The sequence below is a fragment of the Phyllostomus hastatus genome, unplaced genomic scaffold (genome assembly GCF_019186645.2).
Source record: "Phyllostomus hastatus isolate PE091 unplaced genomic scaffold, TTU_PhHast_1.1 phas_scaffold_93, whole genome shotgun sequence".
Classification (NCBI taxonomy): domain Eukaryota; kingdom Metazoa; phylum Chordata; class Mammalia; order Chiroptera; family Phyllostomidae; genus Phyllostomus; species Phyllostomus hastatus.
The window spans coordinates 29024266-29047774 of record NW_025334042.1 but is presented as its reverse complement, the minus strand read 5'-3'; the positions used below and the strand labels follow the sequence as shown (position 1 = coordinate 29047774).

Sequence of the window (23509 nt, the reverse complement as noted above, 5' to 3'; positions counted from 1 at the left end):
AAGGGAAGTGAAGGAGAAAAGGAACAACTATAGAGCATAATCCATAAAATATAGTTACAAGAGAAAAAAGTCTTCTAAGACATGTCTACAATATTTATGTATGTGTAGCCTTTTCAGAACAATGTGTACACGATGCAGCAAATACAGAATGAAAAATGCAAGACTATCTGTCCAGGGATTCCTTACTGTCTGAAACCTCAAGAGACTTCACTAGACCAACACAAAGTAAAACAAATGAGAGATGAATAGTAATACAGAGACTTTCAAACGGCCTCAAATAGAGAGGTTCATTAAAAGACAAATAAACAAAAAGGATTAGGAATACATGTTACATGGGACAAACATGCGTAGCTTCTTGGTACTAAAACCCACAGGGCCATAGATCCCTAGGATGTGGAGAATTCAGGTTTCTACATAAGTCACACAGCATGCACACACTGAGTTAGGAAGCACTGAGCCTTCCTCGTGGGCACTACTGGTATAGTCTCTGCAAAACTTTTTGCCACTGGGAAGTTCTGTCACAGGCAGGTGTGAAAGGGCGTGGAAAAGCCGCACACTGGCGTCTTGGGTGATCCATGGTGACGGTGGCGCAGTGTGCCCTTCCCCACCACCGAGTCCTTACTCCTTCCCTTCTTTTCTCTGTCAGAGTTCACGACCTCCTTTGGAGGAAGGGGCACCCAAGCAGGACTTTCAGGAGGTGAGTGTCTGTTGAAGCGAGCCTTTGGGGTTTTTGTCCAATCCCTGCTCGTGTGGCTAGAGTGGGCACATGACTGGGCAGGTGGGCAAGGGAGAGGGGCCTATATTTCCTCAGGGAGCACAGCATGCCTGGGCCCCGGCAACTGGGTCAGCCTAGAAACCGCGCGGCCTCACACTTCCTCCTCCAGGCCCGCGAGGCCCAGGCCTCAGAGCCAGTTGTCTGATGGCAGGTATGAGGTCCACCGAGGTCCTAACCCTGCCCGTGAAGGCCCCAGTCTTCCCGTGTGATTTGAGCGTTGCCTCCATAGCTCTCACGAATGTCGGTGATGGTAGTGTGCCATGTACGGCGTGCAGATTTTTTGCACTAGTGTTTGAGGGAAAAATAGGGAAGCACATCATACGTGGGTCATCCCTGAAATACCCTGGGCCTGCTGTTGTGTTTCGTCACTGTTCGTTACTTCAAATTTCTGGTACCATGACACAATGAAAACTAAATGGTAAAATTCTTCCATGATACAAAGAAGAGCATCTATATATAAACAAATAAGAAGTTGAAGTACAGCTTAAAAGTAAGTTCTTCCCGAGAAATTGGGTCAGGATCATGGGTGCGCCTTTTACGTGGCCGGAGACACACTTAGCAGTCTGTATGGTGTTTGGGGCTCACCGCTGGTCTCCTCCGTCTAGCCTGTAGCCATGGTAGGGCAAGAATCTTTGACTATTGTGCTCGGTGCTGCACTCGAAGGCCTAAATCAAAATTCCACAGAAGATTTTCCGAACAAATTATAGCGGAATCCGAGACGCACACTTATGTTGAAGCTTCCTTCTCCCGTGTTCCCAGGTACCACCGGGCTTGCCCCTGGAGCCAGCAGCGGCTCGCCGAATGGCCAGCCAGGTAGGTTATGAGAGTGTGCGAGTCCCAGAGGTCCGCCTCCTCAACGACACAGGAATATCAAAAATCCCCAAATAATGCCGAATGGCATTTAGGAAGACAAGTGAATCCTCTGCCTTTACCCTCTTTTGGCACCTCGGTTGCCCCAGGGAGTCCAGGGACTGGAAGTGAACCAGGGGAGGATGGCATAAGGTCTCCTTTCCCTTTCAGTGGCAGGGGACAGGGGGTGGGGGCAGTGGGGCTGGCAGAATTCTGGGAGCACCCGTGATGAAAGGGTGGGTCAGGAAAGGAAACTGTGCAAAGCAGTGGACGGTTGATTTCTCATAGAAACAGAGGCCTCAGGAATTTTTTTTTTTTCTCGTTGCTCAAGGCCCTATCGTTCCTTTAGTTTGAAAGGGGAGAGCTTGCCGTGTTGATACCTTCGTTTTTCTCATTGGTAGGTGCCACAGGGCAGTACCTGAGGACAACCCTTCTACCCGGTAGCTCCCACACTGGTAGGTGAACGAGAAGAAATCTCCATACTTTACCTCCAAATAGAGTTAGTAGACCTGCTTGGCACATTGTCAATGTAATCGTCTCCTCGTATGCTAAATCCTCCAACCTCACCACTCCCCATCTTCTGCCTTCAGAGGCCATGACGTTGACACAAGGCAAGGGGTCTACTCGCAGTGGATCCAGTCCTGGTGAGAAGGAGTTCCTGCAGTTTGCCGTTCACCACGAAGGATGAGTTTTCTTAGGCTGGCCTGCCACCAGGGGCGGGGTGGGGGGCGGTGCTTTGCGTCAGAGTGGTTTGCAGTTGCGCCTAGGGTTTCTTAGCATTAAGAGATGTTGGGAATCTCTCAATGCTGGCTTCTGCTGTCACACTTGAACATTGTGAAGAAGGGCTGCTGTCAATCCCGGATGAGTACTTTACCCTATTAGTCCATATATGTTATCATTATCCTGGGTTTTGGGGTGTTGAGAGCTAGTGTAACTCTAGGGTTGAAGAAAGCTTGTGAACCTGTAAACAGGCATATCCTCTGGAAAGTTTTTTGTTCAAAAGTGTAATGATGATATGCACATTTTTCTGGGACATTGAAATTTTTTTCTGCATTTTTCCCAATGGTCCGTACTTTGTGAGTGTAATCATTGATGCTATGCTAAAACTATATTTTCAACCATATGTGAAAAATGTGGTTGCTCATGTTGAGAACATGAGTGTTTTCGGAGCTTTCTAATTGTTATTGGTCATGGGAAAGAGAGACTTTCTTAGGTCATTAGGAAACAGGGACAGGTGCCTTTTCTCTTACAAAGGCGTACCTGGAGTCCTTCTGGAGGCCAGACTTCAGGGCACAAACAGGAAATATATGGAAGATCTCAGGCACTTGGTGTTTCAGGTATCACTGGGGCAACCCCAGTTACAGCTGTTGCCCCTGGAACCTCCACTTTCAGTGAGTGAGCAGCCTCATTCCGAATTTCATGTCCTCCAACAAATTAGACACATCTATTCATATTATTCATTGCAGGGATACCATAAGTTGTTTTTGTGGTCTTTTTTCCTCCCTTAGGCAGTTCTATCACACCAGGAAGTCCAGGGTTGGGGAGTGAAACAGTTGAAGGTGACATGAGGTCCTCTTTCTCTTTCACTGAGATATATGGGAAAGGAATCTCCAGTAGCCTCAGTAAGCAAGAGCTGGTCGGGAAAGGGCAATGTTGAAAGTCACTGACAGTTCATTTCCTAATGAGACAGAGATCAAAGGATAGGTCCTGGAGCTACATCAGTAATGAAGAGGGCACTTACGCTGCGCTGATGTCCTTATCTTTCTCATTTTTAGGTGCCACACGGGGATTCTCTGAGACAACCATTATCTCTGGGAGTTACCAGACAGGTAGGCTATCAAAATGAATCTCCATATTTAATGACATAATATACTTAGTATTCTTATTCTGATCTAAAAGGAGCATAGTTTTTTCTCTAATATCCTAAATCTTCAGAGCTCCCCACTCAATGTTTTCTTCCTTCAGAGGCCATGACGTTAACAGATGGCATCAGTGGTCCTAGCACTGGAGCCAGACCTGGTGAGAATGCACACCTCACAGTCGGGGTTTGCCATTAGTTATGGCTCTTCACTAGCTCCCATTTTTAGGTTTGCTTTCCTGAAGAATTGTTGCATTTACTCAGTATTTCCTTTGATTTAACATGTTATCAATATACTTTCAATATCTGCTCAAGCTTCACAGGTGTAACTTTCTCAAGAAGAGCTGTTGATGAAATTCTTATGGGAGGTTTCCTCCTTGATGGTATACACATTGCTAAGCTGTCAGAGGATCTGGGAAATATTATATACCTGCGAAGTAGAGAAAGCAGTGTGAACTCTTAAACCAGCCTGTGCTACATATAGGTTCTTTTTCTCAAAAGAGCAGTAATGGTAGTCAATGTTTTTGGCAAGTTTAAATAATATTCTGGTTTTCCCCCCACAGTAGGCACCACTGCAGCACCACAAGGTCAAGAAACTGGGAGTGTGACAGGTGAACCTGGGAGAAACCCACCTTTCTTCTCCATTATAAGTCAGTGGAATATCTGTGGAGGGTGCCTTGCATTGGGAATATTACTATTGATATTTTTACTACTTTCTTAATGGTATGGGTCATAGGAAAGCCTATGATTTTGACCTCATCGGGAAGCAGTGAAAGGGCCCTTTGATATAATATAGATGCACCTAGGGTCCTTTTAGTGGCAGGACTTTAACACATAGGCATCACAGTGAAGATCTCTACTTGCTGTGTTTCAGGCACCACTAGGCTAGCCCTCGGCACAACTGTTGCCCCTGGCAGTTCCAACACAGGTGAGTCAGCCAGGTAGCAGTGACTCTGATGGGTCAGTCTTGATGAGATTCCTCTTCAGTTGTTATCCTGTGTAAGAGAACTGCCTTACCTTTCTGTGGTCCTTAAATAGTTTTTAACTACCTTTATCCTACTTTCTTCTCTTTTAGGGGCCACAACTTCTGTAGAAGATGGTAGAATAACAAGAGTTGGAATAATTACAGGTGAGCTCTGTTAAGACACTAATTGTACACTCTAATAACTTACCAATAAATTTTTTTGTCTGAAATACATCAAAACTCCTTGAGTTTCTCATATTCTAAATATGGGGCACAAATTTAGCTGATGTTTAATATTTGACATCAAGAAATTCAACATTTCATCCTTGTCCTGTGCTCTAAGGATAATTCCAGGGCATCCTGGGGCCCATTCCCCGACAGTTATATAGGTAATTTGCAAGCAGATCTATTTCATTCTAACTCATCTGTAAAAGAGGGATCCAGTGGTGGTGGACTCTCTTTGCAAATTTGTGGAGGGAAAGATGTGTTTCATGGACTATCTACAGATGGACTCGAAACTAGGAAGTCCAGAGAAATAAACTTATTTTGGGAGAAACAAAGTTTTTATTGTTGTTGTTTTTAATAGCTCACACCCATTTTTTTTTGATTGGCAATGAACTGACCTAATGACCAAAACCCTTATTTCAGGCACAACTGAGGACATCTCTGGCAAGACAACCAATCCTGGGAGTTCCAACACAGGTCTGGAGTTCTGAGTGTGTCTCCTCAAGAGATATAGCCCATAGGAGCCCAATTTGTCCTGTCTACACCTCCAGTGCTTACTCCTTTTTGCTTTATTCTCTTAGAAGCCCTGACTCACACAGGAGGCAGTGGAACTACCCAGGGAAGACTGCCAGGAGGTAAGTTTTTTAGGACGAAACCTGGGACTCCTATCGTTTGCCTATTTGTGTTGCTACAGTAATCAAATGAGTGGGGAGGAGTGTGAAGGAGGGACCTGCATTTTCGCTGAGGCCATATTGCATGATATCAACCTTATGATAATTATTCTGCTTGGGGATTCCAAGACCTCAGATGTCTCAGCCAGACTGTCCTCAGTATTCTGGCTTATGAAAATGTTCTCTTCCCCGCCCCCAATGGGTATAAGAGCACATTGCCTGTATCTCAACCTCTCAGTACTTCCAGTCCTCCTTACCCAGCTTACCTTCCCCACTACTTCCCTAATAAGTACATTTCTGTCATTTACTTCTACATAATGTTTATTGTTTATTTTTATCTCCCCTTACTAGAATGCTTCGTGAAGGCAACTGATTATTAAAATGCTCCAAATTGTAACAAAGATTATTACTTACAAAGACTAAAGATGTTTTATTTCCTCCCTTAGGCACCTCTGGCACACCAGGTGGATCTGTCCCTGGAAATGAAATAGGTATGGGATAAAGACCTGCTTTCCTTTGACTACATAGTGAAAGGGGAACCTGGGAAATAAAATGCTGTGAAGTTTATTTTCCATTTTCTTTAGAGAAGAATGTCTTCGGGGAAGGGCTTCCAGTGTTTTAGGGCCACATGGATGCTGCCAAGATGAACTAGGGAGGAAATTCTCTATTGTTCCATTCACTTTTTGCATTTTAGGTACCACTGAAGAGTTTCCTGGGACGACGATTACATTTGGAGGTTTTAACACAGGTAGGTTAACAAGAAGGAAAGTCCCCTTACTTAACTTCAGATGTCATGATCTCTCTTTTAAGGCTGCTACAGTAAAAGACTAACCTGATATCTCTTCCCAGTAGTCCCAATTACCAGACTTTATCATCTTGTTGCAGGTACCACTACAGCAGCTTCTCGCACTGCACTTGAACCTGGGAGTTCAAACACAGGTGAGCCAGCTGGCTGGAGAGAATCTTCCATGGTGCTGTCATTGAGAAGAGTACACCCTTAACTTTCCTCAGAATGGTAAATGCTCTTCAGCTCACATTTTCTACCTTTCCTCTCTCTTAGAAGCTACATCGCCCTCTAGAGGCAGTGGAACCACAGGAATCAATACAGGTGAGCTGGTGGACTTCTTTACCTCTCTGCTTTCTGATGACACCATAACTAAAACTTTAGAGCACACTCTGTTCTACATACAGCCTTCTCATTATCATTTCTTTTATCCCTCACTCCAAGCTATAAGGTAAGTATGATTTTTTTTTACAGATGAGAAAATCTGTGGCTCAGAGATATTAACTAACTTTGCCAAAGTCACATAGCAAATAAACAGCAGATTTCAGCTCAGGCAGTCTGTCGCCAAGGTCCATCCTCTTAATCATGATACTATGCTGCCATCATACAGTATCACTAGATTTCTTTATTGCATGTGTAAACTTTTCTAGAACATTAAAATTTCTACAGCATCAATATGTTACCCAAATAAAAAATTCAACAGACAGTCAATCCTGCTTTATTTCTTTTTTCTAGGGGAATCTAGTAGCCTAGTCACTGGCATTCAAACAGGTAAGAAAAGAAAAATGCCTTTGTCTATCCAGTATTGACCCCAGAAAAAAGAACGTTATCTTTTCGAGTCCCGACAGCCACCCCACATTGCACTCCAACAAATTTATATTCAGAATGAACCATTACATTAGGAAATGCATAAAACAATTCTGGAACAAGCTATTCCTGAAAATGGTCTTTTTACATAATAAAAAGTTCTGTAGTTTCCTTGTCCTATTCTAGAATATACTGTTATTATGGGAATGAAATGACATAATGTTGCCATTCAATTTTGTTTTCAGGCTCTACTGGAGTGGCCCCTGGCAGGACCGTCTCACCTGGAAGTTCCAACACAGGTAAATCAGTGAGGAAACGGGTGCTACAATTTCTGTCTTAGGGCTAGCTCTGGAGCAATAGCATATGATACCTTTTTGTAAAACTTAAATTTGTATTGTGTTTTTCCCATTATCATTTAGGCACCTTAAATCCCCATCCCCTCCACAATCACCACACTGACATCCATGTCCAGCAGTCCTTTGTCCTTTCTGCTCAGTCTCCCCACCCCCTACCTCCCCTCATCATAGGTATCATCCTGCTCTCTATCTATGAGCATTTGTAGATGATATGATACTGTACATAGGGAACCCCAAAGATGCCACCAAGAAACTGCTAAAACTGATAAATCAATGCAGAGAAGTAGCAGGATACAAAATTAATATCCAGAAATCAATTGCATTTTTATATGCAAATAACAGAAAGGAAATTAACAGGAATTGAAATTAAGAAAACAATCCCATTTACAATTGCCTCAAAAATATTTACTAATAAATCTAATCAAGGATGTAAAAGACCTCTACTCAGAAAATTATGAGACACCAAAGAAAGAAATTGAAAAAGATACAAAAGTGGAAGCACATACCATGTTCACGGGTAGGAAGAATTTACATCATTAAAATGTCCATACTACCCAAAGCAGTCTACATATTCAACACAATTCCTATCAAGTTTCTAATGTCATATTTCACAGAACTAGAATAAATATTCCAAAAATTTATGTTAAGTGTGTTAACAATTATCTAATATCTTCCCATAATTTTTTGATAGGTTATATAGTCTATTTTTCCTTTTTAAGTTTTATTAAATTTATTGGGGTGACATTGGTTAATAAAATTATATAGATTTCAGTTGTACAATTCTATAATACATCACCTGGTTTGTACTGTGTGTTCACCACCCAAAGTTAAGTCTCCTTCCATCACCATTTATCTCCCCATACACCCTTTCCTATTCCCCCCACCCCCCCCCTTCCCTTTCGTAATCACCATACCATTGTCTGTGTCTCTGAGGTCCGGCCAGCTTTGCTTCTTTCCTTTTTTCACCCAGCCCTGCAAACCCCATTCCTTCTAACAGCTGTTGGTCTGTTCTGTGTATCTATGAGTCTGTTTCTATTTTGTTTATTAGCTTATTTTGCTCATCAGATTCTACATATAAGTGTATTCTTGATGATTCTGTTTTAAAGGAGTGGCCCCCAGGTCTTTGAAAAAGACATCCTGGGTTATGAAACTGGCCAGAGGCAGGAGGAAGATTTACATCGCAAAGAAGGAGAGGAGTGGTGGGGAAGAAATAAGCCAGGGGGGCCAGGAAGTTATGCTAAATTTCCTTTTAGAAGATGACTTTGAAGTTCAAACAGGGATTTTTTCCCCTAGGTTTTTTTTTTTTTTTTTGGTTAGGCTTTCACCAGAACTCTGTTCCTGACAACTTAGTAATAAAACTCTTAGTTTGAAATCTCTGAGTATGAGACTATGAAATACTATTCCTGAAGTTTTTAATAATTTCATTTTAGAGGCTTCTCCTCAGTGTCAAATGGAATAAAAACAAGCCTAAAAGTGAATGTACTGGAATGAATTGTCTAATCCACACAAAGCTTTCCTTGAGGATGAATTTGTGTGGTTATCTGTACACTCACATATGCAGAAACTTGATATGCATACATGTCATTCTAATAAATAAAATGACAATGCCATCCTTTCATTTCTTTTCAGAAACTATGGTAGTAGCCACAGGAAATCAAGAAACTGGAAATAAAACAGGTCAGTATGGGAAAAATCCTAATTTCTTTGTTACCTATTCAACTAACATTTCTTTAATACCTTGTGGGTGTTAGACTCTGTAGCAGACACTAATAGCCAAGAACACCAATAAAACATAGTCCTTGTTTTTTATTACTTTGTGTGTGGGGGATTATTATGGGCACTGAAACTGTCTTTACAGTGTTTAACATTAACCCATAACCATGTGCAACAATTATGGTCTCAAGGGTACAGTGAGTGGAGAATAATAATTTCCGCCTATTAGTGGGTATTATTGAATGAAGGGAACAGAAAGGATGTGATTGAATTTAATAATGGCTGCGGTGAGAAGGCAATTCTACCAAACAGCCCTTGAAAAGACAGAGACATGAGACAGCATGAGTGAATTCAGGAACCAACCATAGAGTGACTCTGTGAGGTTCAGGGAAGAAATGAGATTGGAAAGATAAGAAGAAGAAAGTTCATGAAGAATCTTATTGCCAAACTCAAACAAGACTTTAATCCTTACACCAAATGGGATCCCTGTAAGAATTCTATCAAGAGAATTAATATGATCAGATAGGTGTTTGGGAGAAATTAGTCTAATAACAAGGTGGTGATTAGGAGATTGTTCCTTTAAAAAAAAGAGATATTATTTATTTTATTTTTAGACAGGGAGGAAGGAAAGGAGAAAGAGAGGGAGAGAAATGTTTATGTGTGGTTGCCTTCCACACACCCCCTACTGGGGGCATGGCCAGCAACCCAGGCCTGTACTCTGACTGGGAATCAGACTGGCAACCCTTTGGTTCTCAGGCCTGTGCTCCATCCACTGAGCCACACCAGTCAGGGCAGGAGATTGTCCTTTTTTTCCTCTTGCAAATGTCTTGAATAAATTCTTGGAATTCTGGTTCAGGGAAGATTTTTCTGCTATATTAATGCCTAATAGATGACTCCTCTCTCCTACTACTGGTTTCTGCTAATGACCTGCTGAACTTTCTTAATTGGGGAATAGCCTAGCCTCCCTTAGTAAAGAGAGATGCTTGATCCCGCCAACTCCCACATCTTTAATTTCCTTTCTGTTTTTCTGTACCTGTTATTTGTGGGCATCTCTCTGCCTAAAAATGCAGAAATTTAAGTTCTTTTCAAATATTCTGTTGCTTCTAGGCCAGACTATTTACGTGTTATGTAGAATAAAAGTATTGATCTGATTTTTTAGCTGCTTGAAAACAGAATTTGGAATTTATCAGTAAATTGTCAGGTTGACCAAAATATGTGAGGTGTAAAACTTCTAAAAGAAACACATGACCTGTTTAAAGCATTTGGTGGGGGTAGAGATAGAGCCAGATTGAAATAGTTCAAGAAGACTAAAAAGAAGATATAAGTTCCTAGTGGATTAAATAAGTAGGTAACTAAAAATACTTATATGTGTCCTGTATATGACTTATTCTTTTCCTGTTTTGATTATATATTTTCTTGTCCTATTCATCAGAACTGTCTTCCAAGGAAATCTTCAAGTTAGAGAAGTTTACCTTGAGGCTTTCTCATTTCTCCTTCAGATTCATGTATATCCCACTTTAAAATTTGTGATCCAAAGGGAACACACACTAGTCATGGAATTTCAAATGCCACAAGGAACAGAAAGAAAAGATAGATAGGATTATGTCTGTTTGTAAGACTAGCAATGTAGCTCATTATTTTCAGTTATGAGGTAACTATGTTTACCTTAAAACTATTCTAATAACTTTAGGGACTAATATGAGCTGTCTGTTTTACACAGGATGCCCAGCATCACTTCCACCACCTCCAGGTAAGAACACCTGCATTGAAAACCAGTCATTCTGCATCAGTGATGCTTATAAATCAATTTCAGAAGTCATGCTAATAAAAGTGACCATGAAAATGTTATAGGACAGAACTACTTAAAGTAGATGAATTTAGTTTTTATTCACCAAATAGTGAATAGTAGTCTGTTTTCTCCCACACAAACTGATGAAGCCAAACCAAATAAATGTTATCAATCAAAATAGTGTGCCAACTACATAAAGTGTTTCATGTAATTATATGATATCTTGATCAAAATATTATCACTTGGAAACATCTTTTGAACTAAATAATTCCAGCTGTTCTGAGAGCTAATTTTCTCACTACAAAGTGAGAAAAATTAAACTTAAACAAAGTTCAATAATTTTAGAAGGTTTTGAGTTCCTACTACTTTCAAGCCAAAGTGATAAGCTTTGTAGAAAGTGGCAAAAATTACCAAAATTTTTTTTCTCTGACCATAGAATGTAGTGGGAGATGGGAGGTTTTCAAAGAAAAATAGACAGTTTTTATATAAAGCTGAGAATAAATTTCACAGTAAGAAATGTGAAGTACATAACAGAATTGTAGTTTGAGAACAATATACAGACTAGTCCAGGGTATATAAATGAAGAACTAAGACAAGGTTGAAAAGGCAGGTGGGAGCCACATTAGGGCAGATCTGAGAAGCTAGAATGCTAAAATAAGTAATATTTTATAAAACTATTAAGGGATGTCAGAAATTTTTAATCAAAGAAATTATGAGATGAAAATTAGGCTTTAGGAGAATTATCCTAACTACAGTATAGAAAGTTGACTGGATCTGGAAGAGATCTGAATGAGAGTAACCCCTGAAAAAGCCAGAGTATGCTCCATCATTGATAATAAGATCCTAGATTATTATACAACAAGTAGAAGCAGGATAGGAAGGAATTCCAGTGAGGATGAAGTTACGGGACTGCAGTAGGTTAGATATCAAGTGATAGAAAGGAAGGAATCAAAATGACTCCTAAGTTTTAAGCTGAAGTGATTGAAAGAATAGTTTGGTTCTTAATAGGAAAAAGCCAGTTTAGATGAGAAACTGATGTTAGAAGCAAGATGAGGCAATCTTTTTTTGCACATTGAGTTTGATGTTTTTATAAACTGGCCAGCATGCTGTCTATTAGGCTGAATGAGGTCTGGGTCTGCCTCACACGAGATGTCTGGACTGGAGCCAGAAGTTTGACAGCTGTCTACTTGATATTACAGTGGACACTTGACATTGTAGTGAGGGGAAGTACCAGAGAAATGACTAGAGACAGAATGAGAAGAAGGAGAAAATGCTGATAAGGGAGGAAAATTTCAGTGTTGAATCCAAAGGAAGAACATTTTCAAGCTGAGAGTTCCAAATGTCAGCTATTCTAGGCATCTTGAAAAACTGAGAAGGCCCTTGAGACTGGTCATTATAAAGTCTTGGTGACTTGTAGGATTATGGAAGCAGAAGTCAGATTGTAAAATAGTAACTAAAACAGTAGCCATAAGATTTATGGACCACTGCCTGGAGAAATTAAGAATTCTCCTTTGGAGGGGCTTATAAAAACAGGAAATATATGAACGCTTACTAGAAAGTCTGAGCAAAGTGGGTGGATATGATTTTTCTACCTTAAAGCATCATACAGTCCTCCATAATTCTGTCTCTCTGAAATCCTAGTGCTAATTACAGTATTGTCCACCTGGTGGTAATCTACAAATAGCAGATGGTTATATTTTGCCAAATTTAATTAGCATTTATCATTTCATGTTAACAGTTTGCCATGGCCCACTGGGAGAAGAGAAATCCGTATGTACATAATTTTTCTCTACCTTAATTCAAATTTGCTGTCATTCCTGTATTTGAATAGAAGTCTAACCTTGGTTTGTTTCTGAAGCCTGGAGACATCTGGACTGCTAATTGCCACAAATGCACCTGTACCAATGCAAATGCTGTAGAGTGTAAGCCCAAGGAATGCCCTTCTCCACCCACATGCAAGACTGCAGAGAGACTTGTGAAGTTCAAAGATAATGACACCTGCTGTGAAATTGGATACTGTGGTGTGTATTCATAATACATTCTTTGAATTGAATAGTTGTTTCCTTACTCACACATTCCAGAGATATTTATTGAGATACTAATATGTGTCAAACACTATGCTAGATAGAGGTGATGAAGAAAAGAGAATCAGTACTTTCCCTCTTACTGTCTGTGGTGTGGGGGAACTGGAGTGAACAGTTATGAATATAATCAGTAGATTAAGGGGTATGATGGTGTCATGGGAAGAACATTGTATTTGGCTAATATATACATTGTCATTCACTGATATGCACAATGCAATTTCTGTTTTATAAATAAAAAGAGATGTATAATGTTTATTTTAGTATAAAATAATGTATTTGTTTTTCAGAACCAAGAACATGTTTATTTAACAATACCAACTATGAGGTAAAGGTTGTTTCTACTTTCTCTATTTTTATTAATATAATTATGAATAAATGCAGGCCCTTTCAGTTTATGACATGAAATTTTCATAAGTAATGGTGAAGCAGAATTCATTTTTTCCTGTATTCAATTTCAAAAGGAATGGCAAATGTAGCACTCAGCATGGCTCGCTTCAAAGGGAGAAAATATACTTGATCATTAACTACCTAGCAATGGAGCTTCTGAATAATATTTCCCATGGGTCTCACCAGATGGAGAAGACACACTTTGTAACATTCAAATCAATGAACAGAGTTAAACTGTAATTATAGCCAGAAAGATCAGATGGTCAAACTGTCAGAGATCAAATAAGAAAACCCCAAAGACTAGAATCTCATTATGTGCATGTAGCAATACAGTATATTCAAGGGTGGGTTTTGACAACTGATTTGGCATTTTGGAAAGTAATTTAACTTTTTAGAAAAAGTATCAGGAAGCCATAAAAACCAGTTGATTCTCAAATTGACTTTGATACATTGGAATTGGTGATACTACATATTAAAAAATCTGAAATAAAGTACTCATATATGTGGTATATTAGGGAAAACACAAAAACGAAGTCTGAGAGTTTTTAATTTGGTCACTCATTTATCACACCCAATTTTTAGTTTTGTAAAAAAAATTTTAGTGTCCAAAGGTGACCTGACTTGAGAATTTATGACAGTTTTTAAACATTAAAATATTATGATGTTTAGTGAACAAAGAAAATCTTTTACCTCTAATCATTTATATGCAAAGTAATTGAAATAAAATTCTAGTTGACCAGAAAGTTTATTTTGTGGTTTGAGGCCCTAAAAGAAATACAATTTCCAAAACAGTTGTTTGAATTTTGAGCATAAATGAATTATAAAGCAATATAGAGAACTTTAAATGTATGGAAAGACAAGAAAAGATAGAAATATAATGTAACTTGTTATTTTTGATAAGCCTACTTTATGCCATTTTTTCCCATTTGGATTTCTTATTTGTTTTCCCTTAAACTTATAAAAATTGGTCAATTCACAGCTCCAAATAAAATAACCTTTCTTCAAAATACATAAAAAGTATTATAGAGTAACAGTATGTGAATTTTAATTTGAAAATCTTGACTCATTCTCTGCTTTCAATAAGAAACTTTGATTTATACTTGGGAAATGGAAGGCCTTCAATCCATCTCTTCTTAAATATTAACCTAGTGGCTGAAAGTGCCCCTGGAAATTCACTAAACATCATAAATTTGAATTTTTAATAGGTTTTATTATCAACTTCAAATAGAAATCAAGATGAATACTTACTTTGTTCTCTCCCCCTCCCTACCTCCTAGATTGGTGCTTCATTTGAGGACCCCCAAAACCCCTGTGTCTCCTACTCCTGCAAAGAGGCTGGTTTGGTTGCAGTGGTTCAAGACTGCCCAAGGCAGACCTGGTGTGCGAAAGTAAGTCATCTTCTCAAGTAATAAACAGCAAGATTCACTTCTCATATTCAATGCAAGCACAACCTGTATTCTTCCTTATTTGGTAAAGTTTCTGCCTGGCCAATAGACCTCTTATAGATTTCATTCCAGATATCTCACCCACCTTTTATTGTCAAATATATTTTTCATATAAAGATGTACTTTCAGGCTCTATAAAACTTAATATAGTGCTATTCTAGAAGAAGTAAATTACTATAGAAAGCATATTGCTATTTTTAACAAAAAATCTAGTTTGTTTTCAAGGCTTATGGATTTATGTTAATAATTTTATATAAAGGTACAAAATTTTCATGCAATCCCATGTATGTGTACTATTCAGATTTTTCTTTGTGCTGCAGTCTTCAGTTTTATCCCCCAACATGTGGTGAAGGCTTTGTATTAATGAATACTTAAATTTAAGTTATAAAGGAAGGTTTAAGCTCAACTTATTTTTCTTTCTGAAGATATAATTGATAATATGTTTTACAGCTTTATTTTAGCACTCCAATGTTGGATTTCAACATTTCTTGTATTTTTACTCTGATACATTGATAAGTTTAAGAGTGCCATAATATGTAAGGTAAACATTCCTGCCTGTCAGACACTTACAGTGTCTAGTGGTGATGTCATTATTAAAGTATTTTTCAATTAAAATGAGTAAGGAATTTTTTTCTTATTTCTTTGCATTTTATTTTAGAGAAAAAATTGGTTGAAATATTGTTTTTTCCTTTTGACCCACTGTTGCAAAAGTTAGTGTAAATACTGTTTCATTTTTATTTCTACTCCCTCCCATTCGTACTTACATTTTTTTGCATTTTTTAAATTTTAGTTGTTGTTCAAGTACAGTTTTCTGCCTTTTACCCCCACCCCAGCCCACTCCCCAGCCCTCCCCACCTCCCTCCTATTTCCACCATCCCTTGTTTTTGTCCATGTGTCCTTTATACTTGTTCCTGCAAACCCTTCCCCTTTTCCCCTGAAATTCCCTCCCCTCTCCTTTCTGGTCACTGTGAGCCTGTTCTCAATTTCAGTGTCTTTGGTTATATTTTGCTTGTTTGTTTGTTTTGTTGATTAGATTTCTGTTAAAGATGAGATCATATGGTATTTGTCTTTCACCGCCTGGCTTATTCTGCTTAGCATAATGTTCTCCAGTTCCACCCATGCTGTTGCAAAGAGTAGGAGCCCCTTTTCTCTTTCTGCTGCATAGAATTCCATTGTGTAAATGTACCATAGTTTTTTGATCCATTCATTTCCCGATGGGCCCATTCATGCTTACATGAGATCAATATGTTCATCTGTCCCATCTGCCCCCTGTGTGATACTGTTTCAGTAAGTTAAGAAATGTTACATTATTTATAGAAAAATAGAGAAAATTTCCAGTCTTTTTTCTTTCTCTCCCACCCATATAGGTAGACCGAGTCTATGATTCAAAAAAATGTTGCTATACATGTAAGTAGAATTAAGCTCCACATGTAAAGAAAATGTAAACTGTTGAAAAAAAAATAGCTTCTTTAAAACAAAATGGCAGATTATTAAGAGAAGGTATCCTGTGTTAATAACAACAGGTATTCTAATCTATTTAATATATCCATAAACTAACAATGGATATTTGCAACTAATATACTAGATATTTATGTTGGTTGTGACATTCCCCCTAGTAAAAGACCAGTGACGTTTATAAGAAGGAATACTATTGTGAAATAGTATTCCTATAAGAAGGAATACTATTATTACTATTCTCTAATTTAATTAAGAAAACTGAGACTTAGCAATTGTTAATGTTAAACCTTTCTGACTCTCTGATCTACTTTGCTCTAGGTAATACTACTTGCAGGACTTCACTGGTGAATGTCACTGTTAAGTACAATGGTTGCAGGAAAAGACTTGAGATGGCAAGATGTGTAGGGGAATGCAAAAGGACCATCAGGTGAGTTTTTGAGTGTATACTGTGTGTTAATTTTGTAACATTGTGGGGGCAATAAACCTTTCAAAATATTACATGGAAAAATTTTTTATATGACAGCTAATTAATGATCAGGACCTTAATATGTAAAATATTTTTTTACTTTTATTTTAACTGTTGTTCAAGTACAGTTTTCTGCCTTTTACCCCCACCCCAGCCCACTCCCCAGCCCTCCCCACCTCCCTCCCATTTCCTCCCCCCCTAGTTTTTGTCCATGTGTCCTTTATACTTGTTCCTGTAAACCCCTTCTTCTTTTCACCTGAAATTCCCCTGAAATTCCTTCCCCTCTCCCCTCTGGACACTGTCAGCCTGTTCTCTATTTCAGTGCCTTTGGTTATATTTTGCTTGTTTCTTTGTGTTGTTAAGTGAAATAAGCCAAGTGGTGAAAGACAAATACCATATGATCTCACCTTTAACAGGAACATAATAAGTAAAATATTAAGATCTGAAATATAAACATTTTCAAAAGTAATGATTCATTTTGAAGTAACTTTCTATATATTTCAAACATAATACATTTATGCAAATGTATTTTCATAAGTGAATACAGAATAGTTAAGCAAATACTCTTGTTAAAAGTACATTTTTAAACTGTCACATGTACTTTAGATATAACATTTTACTTTTTTCCCTTTATGTACACTTTCACATATAAATTAATTTGTAGTGAATAATAATTTGGTTTTAGTTGTATATTTAGAAATCTGTTTTTTGTACCATAATGCTCTAATTATGACATTATAAATCTCATTTTGAATTTTTTCCTTTTTCTTTTGATTTTACCTACCACTTCAGAAAACATAATACAGGTGTAGGAAAAATAAAATGGTTGGGAGGCTTGGTCAATCACATAGACAATTAGAAGTTGAGCATCAATGTCAATTTATTTCAAAAGACTCTAAAAATATTTCTTTCTGAATTTTTTTTAGGTACAATTATGATATCTTTCAGTTGGAAAATTCCTGCCTTTGCTGCCAAGATGAAATGTATGAGTACAGAGAAATTATTCTTGACTGCCCTGATGGCAGTACGTTGGCTTACAGATACAGGCACATCACAAAGTGTTCTTGCTTAGACAAGTGCCATACGTCTTCATCTATGGCCTCATAGACCACTTAATGTTAACATTGCCTTTCTGGTTGTAACTTGCAGGCATTTATTTTACAAGTGAACAAAACTAATCACCCACTTGTGAGAATAACTAAAGATCTATAACTCAATCAAAAGGTGAATTCTCATTCTAAGACATTTTGTTCTGCTGTTGACCCAATCTGGAAAAATAAATGTAATTTTGCAAGGAGTTAGTGAGTACATGTATTTATTTCATAGCAATAAGAATTCTGCAAGACAAGGAGAAGTGGAGTGTGCTATCACGGCTCTCCCATATACCCGTGTTCTACTCTCAGTGGCCTCGTGAGGCCATTCTCCCATTACATTCCTTCCCTTCACAGTTAAACTTACTGCAAATGGAGTCTTTGTTCTCTTTTCTTACTTCTTTATGCCAGTTACATCAGCCCTTTCATTCTGCCACAACTCTCTCTGCTTAGGACATCAGCGGCCTCCTTACAATTCTTTTTATAGGGTCTGGTATCATTTCCACTCTTCCTTTCTTGAATCATTTTTCTTGCTGTTTCTGTTACATCATTTTTGATTAATGCTCCTATCTTTTGTGGACAGCTTCTCTTTTGCCAGCCCTTTAACTCTCATTTCTCCAAAGGGGCATCCTGTACCTCTTCTCATTTTACTCACGTTTCTTAGATGATTCCATCAACACCAGTAGATGTGTTTATACACTGAGGACTTCTAATCTACAACTCCAGTCCCAGCCTCTTCTCTGAATTACAGATGTTGATACAACTTGAGGAGAGGAGAGTGGAATGTAGCTAATCAGAGAAGTGAAAGAAATAAGAATGAGCCCTGGCTGGCGTAGCTCAGTGTATGGAGTGTGGGCTGTGAACCAAAGTGTCGCAGGTTCAATTCCCAGTCAGGGTACATGCCTGGGTTGCAGGCTATGACCCCCAGCAACTGCACATTGATGTTTCTCTCTCTCTCTCTCTTTCTCCCTCCATTCCCTCTCTAGAAATAAATAAATAAAATCTTAAAAAAAAGAATGAAAAAGGGTAAAAATAGCTTAAAGGATTTAGGTAACAATGTCAAGATAACCAATGGGCACACTATACGGGTCCTAGATGGAGAAAAGGGGGAAAGGAGCAGAAAGTTTATTCAAAGAAATAATGGCTGAAACCTTCCTTAACATGGGGAGAGAAGCAGAGATCCAGGTTCAGGAACCCAGAGATTTCCAAATAAGAGGAACTCAAAGAGACCCCTATTTGACAAGTTATAATTAATATAATTTATAATTAAAAGTGTCAGAAGGTAAGAGGAGAGAATCTTAAAAGCAGCCAGAGAACCATCTCCCTCTCCCTCCCTCTCTCTCTCTCTTTCTGTCTGTGAAATTCTGCTACTTACTAACAAAGTTTTCCTCTTCTATCTATTGTCTGCATTGCATTTCAAACACATTTTGGCTCAGTTAGGTAATTTTGTTAAAGCAATATGTGACTTAGGTAACACTGGTCCACCAAAAGTATTTCAGTTATTGAGCTGGGTTGTCCAAACTTTTGACATCTCTGGGTCACACTGGAAGAAGAAGAGTTGTCTTGGCCACACATTAAATACACAAACACTAACAAAAACAAAAAAAATCATAATGTTTTAAGTAAATTTATGATTTTGTGGTTGGGACGCTTTCATAGCCATCCTGGGCCACACACTGTCTGCAGGCCACGGGTTGGGCTCTGGTCCCCTGTCAGAGAATGTTCAGGAAATTCTTGGCTGTTCTATATTATTCATGGATGTTAAAGAGTTGCCCACCTATATCCTTTGATTCTCATGGGCTCAGTAGTCTTCTGACAAAGAACATGGGTTTTCTGTGAGGGCTTCAGTCATAAACAGACCTGTCTTTCCATGCATTACATTCAATGAGATTCAGATTGAGTTTGCAACAATGCCAGAACCTAATGAAGCATCAGTCACTACTTTTCATGAAGGTTACGAGAGACTTACATGCTTGAGGAAGATTGAGAAGGAACATAAGCTGCCTTTATACTGTTAGTCAGAGTTGGCCTTGGGACATATGTAAAATAGACCCTTCTCTTTGGATGGGAGCAGAGGTCAGATAAGGAGGCAGAGTTTTCAGGTTTTCTCAAATCTCTTCTTTGTGAGTTCATTCAGTGGTCTTAATGCCAAGTCTTTGGTCAGTTAGGGTATGGCTGTCTCAGAAAAGAAAAGGAATAAATAGAAGTACTGCTAGTATATTTGTATAGCTCTTTCCCAAAGTTTTGCTCTGTGCCTGTGTAACCACCTGGTTCTAACAATAAAATGAACCTTTTATTTCATTATCTTGACAAACTTCTCTAATGGAAAAGTATCAAAGATATAGTGTAGGTTGCTATTAAGGTCTCATAATACTCATAAGGCTGAGAATTCACCTGTTGCATTTTGTTTCTCAAATCATATTCAGCTGTATAATCCAATCTGGTACACCAGCATTTACAATGTAGCATATTGATTCCTTCAGGAAATATTTACTGAAAAACTGCTATTTTAGGCACTGGTGATACAAAAATGTATAAGTAGATAAGATTCCTTATGTAGAGTTTATTTCTAGTTGAGTGGGAGTGGGAGTCTAACAGGAAATAAAAAATGTTTTTAGGAGCTATGGGGAAAGTGAAACATTGTTAGGATGAAGGAGAGCAATATGAAGAAGCAACTTAACACTTATTAGTGTATCAGTTAGGACAGGCTAGGATATGCTGTAGTAACAAATCAACTCCACAAATGTGGTGCCTAATAACAACAAAAGTGTATTTCTCAGTATGCAAAGTCTACCTTGGGTTTGTAAACTGTCCAAGTCAGTGATTCTTCATGTAGTGACTCAGCAATCCAAGCTACTTTAATCCTGTGGTTGCCTTTTCACCATGAGACATTTCTGATTGTGATGGTAAGGGAAGAAGGGAGGTTCAAATATTGAGCAGGGTGTCCCACTGACTCAATCTAGAAATGACACATTTTATTTTGCTCATGGTCCACTAACCAGAAAAGGTTAAATATCCTTACCATAATGCAATAAAGTTTGGGAGTACAAACTTCCATGTGTCCTGCAAAGAGAGGTTGTACTAGTGATGTTTACTGCACCTGAGACATCCTCTCTGAGATCTGAAACAAAAAAAGCCAGCTTTTGGAAGCTAACTGAGAGAAACATTTTAGGCAGAAGAAACAAGTGGAGCAAGGGTCCTAAAGTAGGTACAGAAATAAGAGCAGTACACTAAGGGAAGAATGGCATGAGATTGTGTCAAAGAGGAAATCTAGGGACTGATCACATAGGGCACAAAGCACAATTAGTTTGGTATTATCATAAATAGGATAAGAAATCTTTGAAGGTGTTTAGAAAAAGGAATGACATGTTTTGATGTATATTTTTAAAGAACAGACTAACTGATATATAGACACCTGCATGAAAGCAGAAGTGGAAACAGTATTGATTGCAAGTATTCACATGAAAAATAGCAGTGGTTTAATCTTGTGTACTGTGGTAGATTGCAAAATGGCCACAAATTGCTCCCATCCCTTTATGCACAATCCCACCACATGGATTTACTTTTCTTCCCATCAAAAAGTAGAGTCTATTTCTCCAGTCCTTGAATCTAGGTTTGGCCTGGTGACTTGCTTTGGTGACACAACTGAGGCTTGGTGGGGGGAGGGGAACAAACAACCGGCCTGTTGGAATTTTGCTGTTCTGACTCTGGACATTTTTTACTGTACTGTGAACCAAGTCCCTGTACTGTGAACCAAGTCCCAGACTAGCATCATTGCAGATGCAGGACCATGAGGACAGAGGCTCCAGTCATCCCAACCACCCCAGCCACCTCATGTATGACCTCAAATATGTAGATAATGTCATTTAAAATCGTCCAGTCTTAGTTGGGCCAGCCCACACCAGTAGAATCACCTGTGTAATACACATAATTGTGAAAAAATAATAAATACTTGGTGTTTGAGACTACTAAGTTTTGGGGTGTTTTCAATGCATCAGAAGTTAACTAATGGTTGGCAGGTAGCAGTAGGAGTAGTAGTAAATGACAATGGGAGAAAGTGAATAAATTTAAAATATGTTTTGGAAGTAAAATTATAGGATCTGCTAACAGTTTAAAAAACAGAGTACAAGAATGTTTCCTATTAGATTTCAGTATCATTTATTAAGATGAGTAAATCATTCATAAGTAAGGGGTAGACCACTTACCATAATTACCCACAATACCAACAGTGTGATATTTTCAGAATTTATACAATATTTACCCTTTTGCATTATCATGTTTTCAATGAAAACCATATATCTCATAGCAGAATCAAGATATAAGTGGTTATAAGATATGTGATATAAATATAAAATCAAATAATTAGGCAAAACCTCTATATTTTTATTCATTTTAATTGGAAAAATCAGTATGAAGCCAGAACTTATTTTTTTTCATTCTAAAAATATATATATTTGGTAACTTCATCTACTCACTTGTCTAGAAGGAATAACAACCAGTAGAAACATACAACCATTGTGCACAGATATTCATTATCAAACATTTTTCACTGAAAGAAACCAGGTCTCCTTAGACAAATGGCTGATTTGTCATCTGGGCTATAAATCTGAGATACCTTGTCATCTCTGACAGCAAGGAAACTATAAAAAACTCTTGAGATCATGTGAAAAAGACACAGTAGCCAGTTTAAAAGTGCTCACACTGGTGAAAGGTAAATGTGAGCATTAAAATAACAATTACTTAGATTCATTGAAAAATATCAAATATATATATTAAAATCCATGTGTTTATAATGATACCAAAAAGCAAAAAAAACCTCTTTAGCTATTTTAGGATAGTTGCTAGATATCAACTGTTTTTTCTAAAAATTGATCAAGGGAAAGACTCAAGCATTTATCCAGCCTCTGCTGTATGTATATGTGAGATAACCAAAGAGTTAATGAGAAAAATTTCTTTAGTATACAAACTAATACATATAGGAGAAATAATAAAATTCAAAGATAGCCATTTATAATTCCTAACTAAATGACAAACAGCCACCACCAGTGTAAAAGATTAAGTCATTATGTAAACGATTATGGATGATTTTACAAAGGCTGAAGCCTCTTGGCCCATTTCCTGGTAATATTAATGTTAGTAACAGTGAATAAAATAACCATTACGCTTACTGATTCAATAGCCAGGAAGAGTATTAATTATAAACTCTTCTTGGTGTATTGTCAAAAATATAGAAATAGCAAAATTAAAACCACCAACTCAACAGATAGTATTTAGTAAGTGTTTATTATGCATTTCAGAACAGTTTGTGAACTGAGAGATTTTAGTTTTAAAACTGATATGAAGTTCAGGGTGTGATGTACAGGATGGCTTATAAAGTGTAAGTGAAGGAGTTTTTAACCTTTACAATGATTGGTTATTACACTGGAGGTTTCCAAATAGCAGGGGATCGGTTAAAAGTGATTATCTCAACCATTTTTAGGAAGATGGCTTGTTTCTTCTATGATTTTCAGAGACACAAGAAATAATGAAAGTTAAATTTTACTTATGTTTATGATATAAGCTAGATTTATTTTGCTTACATGGGTTACATAATTTTATCTGCTAGGAGATTTTCAAGTGAGGCCTCCATTTTATATTGAATTTTAACAGTATTAAGCCTGAATCCAATCTAGCATCTATCTTATTATAGGAACATATGAAATAATACTGTGAAGATATGCAGTCAGACAAGAAAAATGACCCAGTTTATTCAGCAACTAGAATTATAAAGGAGGAGAAAATAATATA

General features: G+C 37.9%; 1 protein-coding gene across 1 annotated transcript in view; it reads left to right on the top strand.

The window, feature by feature from the left end:
- MUC19 (mucin 19, oligomeric) overlaps nt 1-17738 on the top strand; it is a 110732-nt gene extending 92994 nt beyond the window's left edge. The window contains 19 exon segments of the mRNA XM_045829423.1: nt 1535-1588; nt 3133-3246; nt 3400-3453; nt 3590-3643; nt 4357-4410; nt 4558-4611; nt 5253-5306; nt 6037-6090; nt 6228-6281; nt 6862-6897; nt 7179-7232; nt 10723-10752; nt 12530-12561; nt 12650-12812; nt 13163-13200; nt 14540-14654; nt 16079-16114; nt 16484-16592; nt 17558-17738. Of these exon segments, the coding sequence (XP_045685379.1) occupies nt 1535-1588; nt 3133-3246; nt 3400-3453; nt 3590-3643; nt 4357-4410; nt 4558-4611; nt 5253-5306; nt 6037-6090; nt 6228-6281; nt 6862-6897; nt 7179-7232; nt 10723-10752; nt 12530-12561; nt 12650-12812; nt 13163-13200; nt 14540-14654; nt 16079-16114; nt 16484-16592; nt 17558-17738 (1340 nt within the window).
- Nucleotides 17739-23509: the final 5771 nt, after the last annotated feature.